General features: G+C 46.7%; 1 protein-coding gene across 1 annotated transcript in view; it reads left to right on the forward strand.

The window, feature by feature from the left end:
• Window positions 1-13,081, forward strand: part of PWP2 (PWP2 small subunit processome component) — a 308,991-nt gene that overhangs the window by 21,859 nt on the left and 274,051 nt on the right. The window contains exon 4 of the mRNA XM_030203767.1: window positions 1,723-1,822. Coding sequence (XP_030059627.1) covers window positions 1,723-1,822 — 100 coding nt within the window. The remainder of the gene's footprint in view (window positions 1-1,722; window positions 1,823-13,081) is intronic.

Here is a 13,081-nt window from a genome sequence, read left to right on the forward strand (position 1 = left end):
TTGAAGGGGGGAAACATGGTTAAGTGGGAGGCCAGTGAGGAGTAGGTTGCAGTAGTCAAGGCGAGAGGTAATGAGAGCGTGGATGAGAGTTCGGGTGGTATGCTCATAGAGGAAAGGACGAATTTTGCTGATGATAAAGAGGAAGAAGCGACAGGTCTTGGCTGTCTGCTGGATATGTGCAGAGAAGGAGAGGGAGGAGTCGACGATGACTCTGAGGTTGCGGGCGGATGAAATGGGGAGGATGAGGGTGTTATCAACTGAGATCGAGAATGGAGGAAGAGAAGTGGGTTTTGGTGGAAAGATGATAAGCTCGGTCTTAGCCATGTTCAGTTTCAGGTGGCGGTTGGACATCCAAGCAGCAATGTCGGATAAGCAGGCAGATACCTTAGCCTGGGTTTCCGCGGTGATGTCTGGTGTGGAGAGATACAGCTGGGTGTAATCAGCATAGAGATGATACTGGAAACCATGAGATGAGATCAGTGAGCCAAAGAACAGGTGTAGAATTGCAGAAATAGCTTCCATTTTTGATTTGTTCGCCTCTATCTTCAATTTCACAGTTCCTCTTCAGTTTTTTGCATAGCTCCTGATACAGTTATTATTATTATTATTATTCGCATTTGTATAGCGCTACCAGACGCACGCAGCACTGAACACCTGACACACAGAGACAGTCCCTGCTCAAAAGAGCTTACAATCTAAATAATACAGACAGACAAGACGTTACGGGTGAGGGAAGTACTGGGTGAGAAGGAAGGAAGGAGCAAGGGGAGGGCAAATGAGTAGAGGCTAAGAGCCAAAAACAGCAGTGAAAAGGTGGGTTTTCAGCATGGATTTGAAAACAGGTAGAGATGGAACTAGATGTATAGGTCCAGGAAGACGATTCCAGGCATAAGGTGCCACGAGAGAATAGGAACAGGTACTAGATGGTGCTGACATTTGACCTAAAGTGTGAACATGAGCGCCATTCTAAGGCTGCACGGTGCCCTCAAGTGGTGACTCACACAGAGCTACTTAGTTTCTGTCTCCATCTGCTGGTCAAAGGACATAATCCACAAGTTCTAAAGTAGTATGGTAGGACTAAAGTAAAGAAAATTATCAAGGAAGACATCATTTCTCCTTTTAATAAAAAGCATTGTATTTATTTATTTAGATTTTGCTCACACCTTTTTCAGTAGTAGCTCAAGGTGAGTTACATTCAGGTACACTGGCTATTTCTCTGTCCAGGGCTCACAATCTAAGTTTGTACCTGAGGCAATGGAGGGTTAAGTGACTTGCCCAAGATCAGAAGGAGCAGCAGTGGGATTTGAACCGGCTACCACTGGATTGCAAGACCAGTGCTCTAACCACTAGGCCACTCCTCTATATAAAAGTATTATATTGAGAAATGTTCTAAAACTCTTTTGATGTAGTTATCCTAGGACTAGGTCTTTTTCAGTTTAAGCTTTATACATTTTTTTCAACTTTATAAATTAATTTTTGATTAATACATAGAATTATTTTTCTCATGTGGCATTGCATAAACATAATTATACGCAATGCCACATGAGCAAGAATACTAAGCTAAGATTTAAGACTGTGTAAGTCTATTTTTACTGGAATGGAACATAGCAAAGAGGTGTCCTTTCAGAATATTCTCCTGATCTGTCTGCTCGTAATTCTGTTTGCTAAGGAAGTCACCATTACTTCTCAGCATAAAGGATGTTCTGTGTGTGTGTCTTGCAGAAGGTGCTGCTCTGTTGATCAGTCTGCTGACTAAGTCCGTTTTGCACCAGTTTCATTTTCACAAACCTGTCCACAGTGTCGCCTTCTCTCCAGATGGAAGGTAAGAGCTTTCACTTTCTGATTATGTGTGTGTGTGTGTGTGTATGTATGTGTATATATATATATATATATATATATGAGACATATAAGGGACAAGTGTGAGAATGCAGAAAAAAAGAAAGGGTGCAAGGAGGAAGTGATGTCACCAACAGAGATGGCAGCTTGAGCCACGAGCTCCGGCAATCCCCGAGCGATAAGTGAGACCACCGCATCAAAGCAGAATAACCTGGGCTAACTACGAGATGCTAACCACATAGGGTAGTCGGGAGAACAAATCTGCATGACTTCCCAAGTCCCCGCGATCGATTTGGCGGCGTTTGCGTACTCGGGCCCAACCACGAGCAAACACGGGGACGCCCTAGAGAACCAACCGCCGGACCCGCAAACGATGCAACACTCACAGCGCTCCCCACCTCTGTTTGAGTCAGGGGATGGCCAGGCACAGGAGGAAACATCACTCCATGAAATTCGCGCTTGGTTAATAGAAAGAAAAACTGACCTTAAAGCAGTGCGCACAGACCTTGCAGCACTGGGGGCGGACCTGAGAGGGGAGATCGGAGCACTGGGTAACCGCGTAGCGGAAACCGAAGAGAGGCTAGATGACCATGCTGAAACTTTGCAGGTACTAACCACGCAAGTCACGGAAACCAAGCAAGAGACGCAACAGCTGTGGGGAAAAATTGGAAGATTTAGAGAACAGAAGCAGGAGATGCAACATATGGTTCCATGGGCTCCTGGAAGTGACAACGTATGCGGACAGCGAGTCGGTCATACAAAAGATCGCATGTGCACTACTAGCAGAGATACAGATCAATAAAGAACCATTGGAGGTTCAGATAGTGCGAGCCCATCAAGCACTGGGAGCCCCAAGGGCAAATAAACCGCGGGACCTCATAGCCTGCTTCAGTGATTTCAAACTAAAAGAGAAAATTATGCAGGCTTCTCGGGTAGCACCAGACTTTAAATGGGACTCCTACCCCATAGAATGCTATCAAGATCTGGCAGCAAATACCCTAAAAAGCAGAGCAGATCTGAAACCCTTCACTCAATTTTTGCATGCCGAGGGGATTCGATATAGATGGGGTCATCCCTTTTCTGCTTCAATTCTACAAGGAGGGTAAACTTTATCAAGTACAGAAAATAGAGGAGGCGGTGGAGATATTTCCAGAAGGATCAGTCGCTAAGGAAGACAACTCTGCTTGACAACCTGAAACGTTAAAACCAACTAAACCACGATGGCAAAGAGTGGCAACAGGCAAGGGGCGCCTTCAGCGGCAACATTCGGACTCTCGTCTAAAAAGAACAGAAGAGACAGTTAAGAACTGACACAATGCAAACCAAGCCTGGTTAGGTACTCTACAACAGGAAGAACAGTCAGAGACTGAGACTATCAGGTCCAAAATTAATAGAAAGCCCAGCAAGGTATACAACATATTTGTAAGTTGGGGCTATTAGCCCATTTAACGAGTTAGATTAGAAATGTTATAAATTGGTGGTACGTTAGCTACTAATTCATGTTTCTGTGAGGGGTGAGGTCGTTTTTCCCTTGAGGCACACTTATGCAGTTACCATGGGTGTGTCCACTGGCTGGGAAGGGGGGGGGGGGTTAAACGTAGGCGTAGAGAAAAAGAATTAATGACCGGAAGCAGAGTGACATAAATTAGCCAGCCATCCTCAGAGAGCGAAGAACATAGGAGTCCCATTAAGACCACAAGATGAGTATAGTAAAATGCATGACCCTTAATGTTAAGAGACTAAATTCCCCCACGAAACGCCAACTTATGTTTAAAGAGATACCATGTCTAAAGGCGAATGTGTCATTTATACAGGAAACACACTTGCTCCCGGCTAAGGAGCATCTGTGTCAAGGTGGTAAGCTCCCACATATATATTTTGCATCTAATCACAAGGACAAAACAAAGAAGGGAGTCCTAATTACACTGTCTATTATGGGAGAGCTTTAAAGCAGTTATAAGAGGGAAGATGCGCTACAGGCACATATGAGAAGACCGGTAAAAGCCCACACACAGAAACTACATGCAGAACTAATCACACTCACGTCACAGGCTAATCGACAGCCCACATCTACATATACCCAAAATCGAATACACACACTTCAAATGGAGCTCAGAGAATTGCAACTGGCGGAGGTAGCTGAACACCTGCAATGTGTTTGACAAGCACACTTTGAGTTTGGAAATAGGGCCTCGAGACTACTAGCACATAAATTGAAAAAACGCGCTATAAACTCCTACATTCACTCTATACACGATGCTGAGGGGAAAAACTGTACAAAGCTAGAAGATATTAAGTCAGCTTTCTATAATTTCTATAATGCGCTCTATTGAGCGGAAGAAATCACACAGCCGCAAGAGACTCAAGCCTATCTCGAACAGGTAACACTCCCCAGGCTGACAGGGGTGGAGGGAGAGGCATTGTCAACTCCAATCACAACCGAAGAGGTGACTTGGGCTATACGAGACCTGCCAGTTGGGAAACCTCCGGGGCCTGATGGCTTTACAAACAAATTCTATAAATGTTATAGCAAGTTAATAGTGCTGATATTGGTCCAAGTGTTTAATGAGATGGAGCTCCAATCGGAGTTACCCCACTCGTGGCGGTTGGCAAATATCCTAGTTTTATTGAAACCAGGAAAAGATCCCCAGAATTGTGGTTCCTATCGACTGATATCCTTATTGGGGTCAGATTATAAAATATTTACCAAAATACTAGCTAGGCGATTGCAAAGGGTGATGCCGAAACTAGCACACTTCGACCAAACAGGTTTCATAACGGGGAGGCAGACATTTGATAACACATACTGGGCGATTCATCTGATCCATGAGGCAGGAACCACAAAACAGCTTATGCTAATGTTATCACTTGACGCCGAAAAGGCATTCGACCGGGTCCAGTGGTCTTTTATGTTCTCAGTTCTAGCTCATATGGGTATAACGGGACGATTTGCCTCGTGGCTTAAACTTTTATATAAGCAACCAATCGCATCCCTGCGAATCAGTGGATCTTGTTCAGAACCGATACAGCTATGGTGAGGAACCCGGCAGGGATGTGCATTGTCCCCATTGTTATTCGCACTGACCATGGAACCTCTGGCCCAGACCATTAGACAACACTCAGGCATATATGGTCTGACCCTGGGAGCGGAGACCCATAAGATAATGTTATTTGCAGATGATATATTACTCACACTGACCAGCCCCCAGAACTCATTGCCACAAGTGATACAGAGCCTGCATAAATATGGGCACCTCTCAGAGTTCCGGGTGAATATGGACAAGTCTGAGATTATGGGGCTGGGATTTCCTAGTGAGCTGGAGTCATCACTCCGTCAGAGCTATCCCTTTCGATGGGTCACTCGCTCGCTTACATATCTGGGTATCAATCTCACACCCAAACTGACAAATTTATTTGAGGCTAGTTTCCCCTCTAAAACTCGCAAACTATTTCTTGAGCTAGAGCGCTGGGAGGGACTAGAGTTGTCGTGGTTAGGAAGAGTGTCCACCATAAAAATGATGATTCTGCCAAAGATTTTGTACCTATTTATGGCGTTGTCCCTGCCAATCCCCAAACAATTTTTTCGCCAACTTCATCGAAAAATGTTTGCATACATCTGGCAACATAAGCCACCAAGCGTGCGGGCGGACATTATGTTCCAACCCAAAAGGGGGGGGGAATGGGAGTCCCAAATTTTACACTCTTATCATCAGGCTGCACAACTACGGGTGTAGGCAGAATGGGGCACGGATAATGCAAAACCCTGGCTTCAAATAGACATTGGCTGAGTTTAGGACATTTAGGTACTATAATATGGGCGCCCCAGAGTCAACGCCTGACATGCATAGGGCAGGCACCCCCGGCCGTGCACTTTCCCTTACAAACATAGAACGCTATATGACAGATGTTTTGACCCGGCAGAAAATACTTTAGCCGTATGAAGATACAGACCGCTATGGGATGTCCCGTGGGGGCAGTGGATAATGTTTACAGAATTTGGAAACAAAAAGGGCCTTACATCCATAGGCCAAATATGGGTAGACGGGAGGTTGGTGCCCTTTACAGACCTGCAAGAAGAGTAAAAAAATTTTGCTGCATCAGTCTCCTATGATACTCCATCTTTCTCATCTGTATCTTTTGTAATTCTGATCTCCACTTAAGAAGCGCTGTAACATTCTGAGGGTTCCCCCTCCCCTGATGCAATGCCTCAATCCGGGCCAGCTGCTGACGTACCAATAATTCGTGTGCCCCCCTACTCCCTCTTTTGCTGAGCCCCCTTTGAATGAGATATCCCCGTACTACAGCTTTGTGAGCGTCTCGGAGGATCCCTTCCGAAACCTCCCCGTTATCATTAAAATCCAGATACTCTTTTATAATTGTCCACAGTTCCTGACAATCCCGCTCTTCCTCTATCAACGACTCATTAAGCCACCACACGGTCCCAGTACCACCCCTTCCCAACCCCCGCAGAGAAGCCCATACCGGTGCATGATCTGAGGCATGTATACTTTCAATTTCAGAATTTTGCACCTCCCCCCACAATGCTCGGCTACACCAGATCGCATCTATCCTAGTATATGTCTGCTACGCATGCGAGTAGAAAGAGAAGGTTTTCTGCCCAGGATGCTGTAATCTCCAAACATCTAACAGATCAAGTTCCCTTATTCTGTAGAACTTCCTCCTAGTATGCAACCCACCCCTGCTTCTTCCCTTAGAGTGGTCTATCACTCTGACAGGAAAATTAAAATCACCCCCATTACAATCCTGCCCTTCACAAAAGAGATTAATTCTGATCTAATAGAGTAAAAAAAAAATCCTTGCATCTTCCTTCCTTTTCCATATTCACTTGCTCCTTAACAAAATGTAAGCTTTCCTTGACATATATGATCAGCCCCCCTGTTTCCCCCCCTTAGGGTCTGCCAGCGAGAAGCCCTCTCCCAAACCCTTATGCAGAATTAAAGATACATCCTGTTTCCGAATATGGGTCTCCTGCAGCATAACCACATCCCATTTCATCTTGCGCAATTCTCTAAAGATAATACTTCTCTTCCCTGGGCTATTTAGACCATTCACATTCCATGACCCTACCCGCAACCCGCCCAGCCAACCCCCCTCTAACTTCTGACTCCCCCTGCAACCGGCCAACACCCTCTCCCGCCAGTTAAGTCTCGAAGGAAGTGAGCCCGCACCAAAGGCCCGCTTTCTATGTCCAAACCCCCATTGGCTTCCCCCCTCCTCCCATTACCTATTCATTTATTCTCCCCCCATCTCAAATACAGTACACCCCAGATAGCCACAACGCCCCCTTAGTAAAGAAATTCTCAAACTTCAATTGTCCTACTTCAGGCACTTCCTCCCGTCTCAGGTCCCGTTCTTGCTGCTCGTGGGGAGAGACGACCCTTCTCCCCCCCACTCTCTTCCAACAGTTCTGTTCCACTGAGGATGTTCCCTGATTTTGGTGCTGTGCTGCAGCTTCCTCTCTGGGCATATCTGTGCATCCCATCTTGATCAGCACCTTCCAGGCCCCCATTGGTGTTTGGAGCCTTCGAGTTTTGTCTCCCACTGTCACTTGTAGTCCAAATGGGTATAGCCACCTAGCCTTTTGTAGGTATGTTGTGATCTCCTTAATGTCCCTCCGTCTCTGAAGAGTCTTTCTGGCCAGGTCCTGAAAAGCCTTCAGCTTGCAATTTTTCCAAACAATGTCACCCAATCCTCGGGCTTTTTTCCAGACAGTCTCTTTAACAGTAAATTCGTGGAAACAGGCGACAGTATCTCTGGGCAATCCTCCTCTCTGGGGGCCTGTGCCCTTTCTATAACAAAGTGCTCAGGGCCTTGTATCTCTGCTGCACTACTACCTTGCATGTGTATAAAAGCACAGATTTCCTGCACTACTTTCACAGATTTCCTGCACTACTTTCACAGAGTCTTTAAATTGGTCCTCTTCAGGGATTCCTTTAAAACGCAAGTTACTGCGTCTGGATCTGTTTTCCAGGTCCTCCACCAAGAACTCCAGATCTACTCTCAATTGGTGTTCTTTTTTGAGGGCCGTATGAAGGCCCTGCATATCCTCCGCAATAGCATCTGCCCTCTCCTCAGTCTCTGCTAACCGGTTACCGATCTCCTTAATTTCCTCATGTAGCTCGGCTACTGCTGTTTGAATACTTCATCTTTTCGTGATGAGTTCTGTTTTCAGCTCCTTAAAACATCGCACAAAGTCTCGCTTGTTGAGCTTGGAATCACTCACTAGTGGCTCCTCGGGGTCAGGGTCGGACTTGGAATCAACAGCCGCCATTGTGGCACCTCGTGTCACCACCTTCAGGCCCACGTTCTTGCCCGTACCCGGAGTCTCCGACGTGTATTTAAACTTCGCCAACCTTTTCTGAGCTGCCATGCCTTCAGGGAGCCTCAAATTTGTGTTTGGGGAAGAAACGCTTAATATTCCAAGAGGAAAGCCGTGCTTCAGCTCTGGTACTATCAGAGCTCTGCGATCAAGCGGCCATCACCCAGTGCTGACGTCACTTCCTCCCTAGTCTGGCTTTTCTTAGGGAATGCAATGGGGATAGCAGAAGTGCAAGTCCCTGCATGCAATGGGGTTAGGCCTAAGGCTGGAGCAACCTTGTCAGGGGAGTCTGGGTTCAGTTGAAAACCCTAGTGACCATGGCTGTCCCTTGAGAATGTGGCTGGGAATCCCATTGTGCACCCACAGGGAGAAGCTGAAAAGGTACAATGATATTCTATTCCCTGATCTGTTGTAGAGGGTAGGGGGGGAGCTGCACAGGCACACCCCAGTATATAAAAGCTGTACAGCATGCTGCATTAACCTTGCCCTGAGGCGCCGCATCCCTGAGGCAGGGAGGAATGTTACAGTGAGATGAGATGAGGCACCTCAGAAACAGACCCAACACAGAGAGCAGCATGTGAGAGAAGAATTGATGCAGACACAGTAACACAGCAAAAGGTTCTCACATATTTATTTCATCCAAGAAACCATCCAAATATCCTTAAAACAAACAAACAATATTTATACTCATTCCCCCCTCCCCTGCACCAGTAACAAAATTAAAAATTTGACAACTGTCTTTACACGAAACAAAAATTACCCATTTCCCCCTCCCCCCCCCCACTAAAACAATGTCCTCTACGAGGACGCACTCTGACAGAACAGAGCCAATAGCCAAGTTGCTATCTGGTGGTAGCAAATGCCATAGGCCACCCATGAGGTGGTGGATCCAAAGGAAAAACAGTGATATGCATAGCAAGATCGTTGAGAGAGGCAGAGTCCCTTCTAGCACAATGCCATGAGGCCTTTGGGAAGGGAGGCATGTGCCACAGATGGCCCTAGTCCCCACCCACCCTTTCCTCAATTGGTGAATGACTGGCTGTTGGAGGGCCCAGGGGTGGAGGCCTGGCTGCTGGAGATCCTGGTGGTGGTGGGGAGGCTGGCTAAGGGGTGTAGCCTGGGAGGGATGGAAGAGGGGCCTGGTGATGTGGCTGGTCTGAGGAGCTGGTAGAGAAAAGTGGCAAGGGTCACTGGATGCCCTGTAGGGCACGTTGCTTAGCTGTTACACAGGGAGGTGGAGCAAGGGACATTCCTCCTCGAAACATCCTCCTGGCGCTCACCTCCCTAATGAAGGCATCGAGACATCAATGGAGCCCCGCGACTTCTTCCTTGAGCAGGTCTTGTTCCTGGTGGATGTCATGAGTGGTGCGCACCAGGAATAGGTCGGCCTCCTCAGGGTGGCCTGGATCTATTACAGGGCTCTCTGCTTTACCCAGCTGCTCCTTTATGGGGCCTGGGAGATCCTGCCCCTCTAGCTCCTCCTCTGCCTTGATGCCTTCAGTCCTCTCCACTTCTCCTCTTCCAGCTCTGGTGATGTTGGTGACACTGGGCTTTCCTCCTTCTTGGGAGCTTGGCCTTGGGCAGCTTGACCATTTGCATAAGGAGATAACATGTGACATGAGCATGGGCAGACATTGGTATGTGGCCACATAAAGCCACGTAGCAGGATCCAGGCCCAAAGGGGGCTGACAGGGACACATTTGATGTGCTAGATAGATATGACCACCCAACTCACTGATTATTGTTAGAGAAGAGGGATCAACAACCAGTGGAACACTTCCCTGACAGTGCAGGCTGAGACATTCATTGAGCAGATATGTGATTTGCAGAGGCTTTATCAGCTGCCCTGAACTCCTGCCCTTCTTTTGACTGCCTTCCATGCATGTTCCCTACACCCCAAGATGATTGTGTCCAGGAATGGCCAACATATTAATGCTTGTAACTGGTTCACAAGGCAGCCTAGAACACTAATTTCCTGACCTCGGTTCTGGCTGTGAATAAAGCCTGGCTTAACCCAAAGCTTGTCTCTGCATAAGTCCCACTACATGTCCGTCTGGAAGAGAGACGATGGTTATATGGAACGGTATGGTGTCTAGTCTTACCTCACCGCCTGCAGGCTATGTCCCCGGTCTCTGACTTCAGTCGCTGTTCCTGGGCTAACTATGGCTAGTACCTCCCTTTCCAGGGCACTAAGGGTTGTTGTGTTGTTGGGTTCCTCTGCCTCTCTCTTGTAGAGTTTGTCGCGGACCTTGCTCCACATATGCCACCATTTCTTTTTTTAGATCCTCTACCTCCCTGTTCTGGTGGTAGATGGCATTAAGCCTATGGCAGATGTGCCGCCAGATAGAAGTTGTGTATTGGTGCTAGTTCTGTTTGCTGCGTCCCCATAGAGGACATTGTAATTGGCTTTCACTTCGGCCAACAAGAGGCACAGTTCTCCAGGGAAAAAAAAATTACCCTTCCTTTAGGTTGCCGTTGTATGTGCACCTAAAGGTTCTGCGTGGAGTACGGCGCCATTTATAATCTAACCTAAAGTTTTGGTGCAAAATGGCACGTCGTGGTAATGTCAACTTCGATATCTCATAAATGGCATTCAGGTGTAGGTGAGTTTGTCCTTGGGACTCAGGGTGTATTTGCGTTCTCTGGTGCTTCTTGTGATATTTTGCGATCTTGGTGTGTACTTTGATCCTACCCTATACCCATTTCCTTAGTTTAGTGTCCCTCCTTCTCCTGCTCACTCCCTTTTCACCTCTACTATCTCCACTTCTATCTGTTCATCCCTTCACAGTCCTCTGCTGTCCCTTTCTCTTTCCCTGTTTCTCGCCCCAATCCTATATCCCACCCCTGTGTGCAAGAAACTGTGTGGTGTGTGTGCAGCTGCAGCCACTGGTGTGTTTGTCTTGTACTTTTTTGCATTGCATTTGGTATTAGGTGTGTCCCTGTACGTGTTGCTGTTCCATTTTGTGTGTGAGTGTTGTTGGAAGCTGCAGTCACTTATGTCTGTCTTGAGTATGTCCCTGTACGTATCGGTGCTCCATTCTGTGTGTGTGTGTGTGTGTGTGTGTGTGTGTGTGACTGCTGCTGGCTATGCTGTTCATGGAATGGCTGAGTGGTGGAGGCAATAAAGGAGAGGCCGAAGGTGAGGCCATGCGCAGCGGGGTGTACAGGCCCAGGATCAATTTTCTGGAGATGACCTCTGAGCAGTGTATAGGATGCTACTGCTTTAATTGAGAGACTATTGTCCATCTGTGTGAACAACTAGAGGAGGTCCTGGAGCCAACCAATTGAAGGGGGTGCCCCCTTCCGGTCTATGTGCGAGTGACCACGGTCTTGGCCTCCCTGACAACCGGCATTTTTCAAAGGTCTCAGAGAGATGCCTCAGGCGTGTGCCAGCTATTTGCCTCACGCATCATAAACCACTTTTTTCAGGCCTTTTTGAGAAGGGACACCCTTTATATCCAGTTTCTCATGCATGAGGCAGAACAGCAACAGACAAGCATATACTTAAAGAGAGAGATCCTGGTTATCAGTAGTATTTCATATTTTGTAAGAAGCAAATTTACCGCCATCAATACACCTAAACTAAATCTGCCAATCTCAGAAACCTTAAAAAATCCTTGGAGTCACTATCGACCGCCACCTAACTCTCGAGACTCATGCGAACAACACAAGAAAAAAATGTTCTACTGAAAAGAATTAGACCATTCTTTCCAAGATCTGTCTTCCGCAGTAGAGTGCAATCACTCGTACTCAGTCACCTGGACTATTGCAACTCATTATACGCAGGATGCAAGGAACAAATACTGAAGAAACTTCAAACAGCCCAGAATACAGCAGCCAGACTCATCTTCGGAAAACCAAAATACGAAAGTGCAAAACCCTTACGGGAGAAACTACACTGGCTACCACTCAAGGAACGCATCACTTTTAAAGTATGCACCTTAGTCCACAAAATCATTCACGGTGAAGCCCCTGCATACATGTCCGACCTAATTGACCTGCCACCCAGAAACGCTAAAAGATCGTCCCGAACCTTCCTCAATCTCCATTTCCCTAAGTGCAAAAGCATAAAATACAAAGTACTGCACGGATCGACTTTCACATACATGAGCACACAATTCTGGAATACACTACCACGCAGCCTGAAAATGACCTACGAACTGACCGACTTCCGCAAACTACTAAAGACTTATCTCTTCGAGAAAATCTATGGCAAGGATCAAAACACATAAAGCCCATACAATCTCATAGACATGCACCAATACACTCTCTGAACCTCTACTCCCGCGCTCTCACCACCCTTAAACCCTACCCACAGATAAAATTGTCAGACCTTCCTGTTCCCTCGATAATGTTTTGCCCCCCTCTCAACTCACCCCTGTTATATTCCACTGTTCTATCCCCTAAGAATATCCTGAATTTACTCTGTCTTATATAATTCTTCACAATGTAACCCACAATGTAACGCCCATTTTTAAAAAAGGCTCCAGGGGAGATCCGGGAAATTATAGACCGGTGAGTCTGACGTCGGTGCCTGGGAAAATGGTAGAGGCTATTATTAAAAACAAAATTACAGAGCACATCCGAGGACATGGATTACTGAGACCAAGTCAGCACGGCTTTTGTGTGGGGAAATCTTGCCTGACCAATTTACTTCAATTCTTTGAAGGAGTAAACAAACATGTGGACAAAGGGGAGCCGGTTGATATTGTGTATCTGGATTTTCAAAAGGCGTTTGACAAGGTACCTCATGAAAGGCTACAGAGGAAATTGGAGGGACATGGGATAGGAGGAAATGTCCTATTGTGGATTAAAAACTGGTTGAAGGATAGGAAACAGAGAGTGGGGTTAAATGGGCAGTATTCACAATGGAGAAGGGTAGTTAGTGGGGTTCCTCAGGGGTTC

Source organism: Microcaecilia unicolor, chromosome 5 (genome assembly GCF_901765095.1).
Source record: "Microcaecilia unicolor chromosome 5, aMicUni1.1, whole genome shotgun sequence".
Classification (NCBI taxonomy): Eukaryota; Metazoa; Chordata; class Amphibia; order Gymnophiona; family Siphonopidae; genus Microcaecilia; species Microcaecilia unicolor.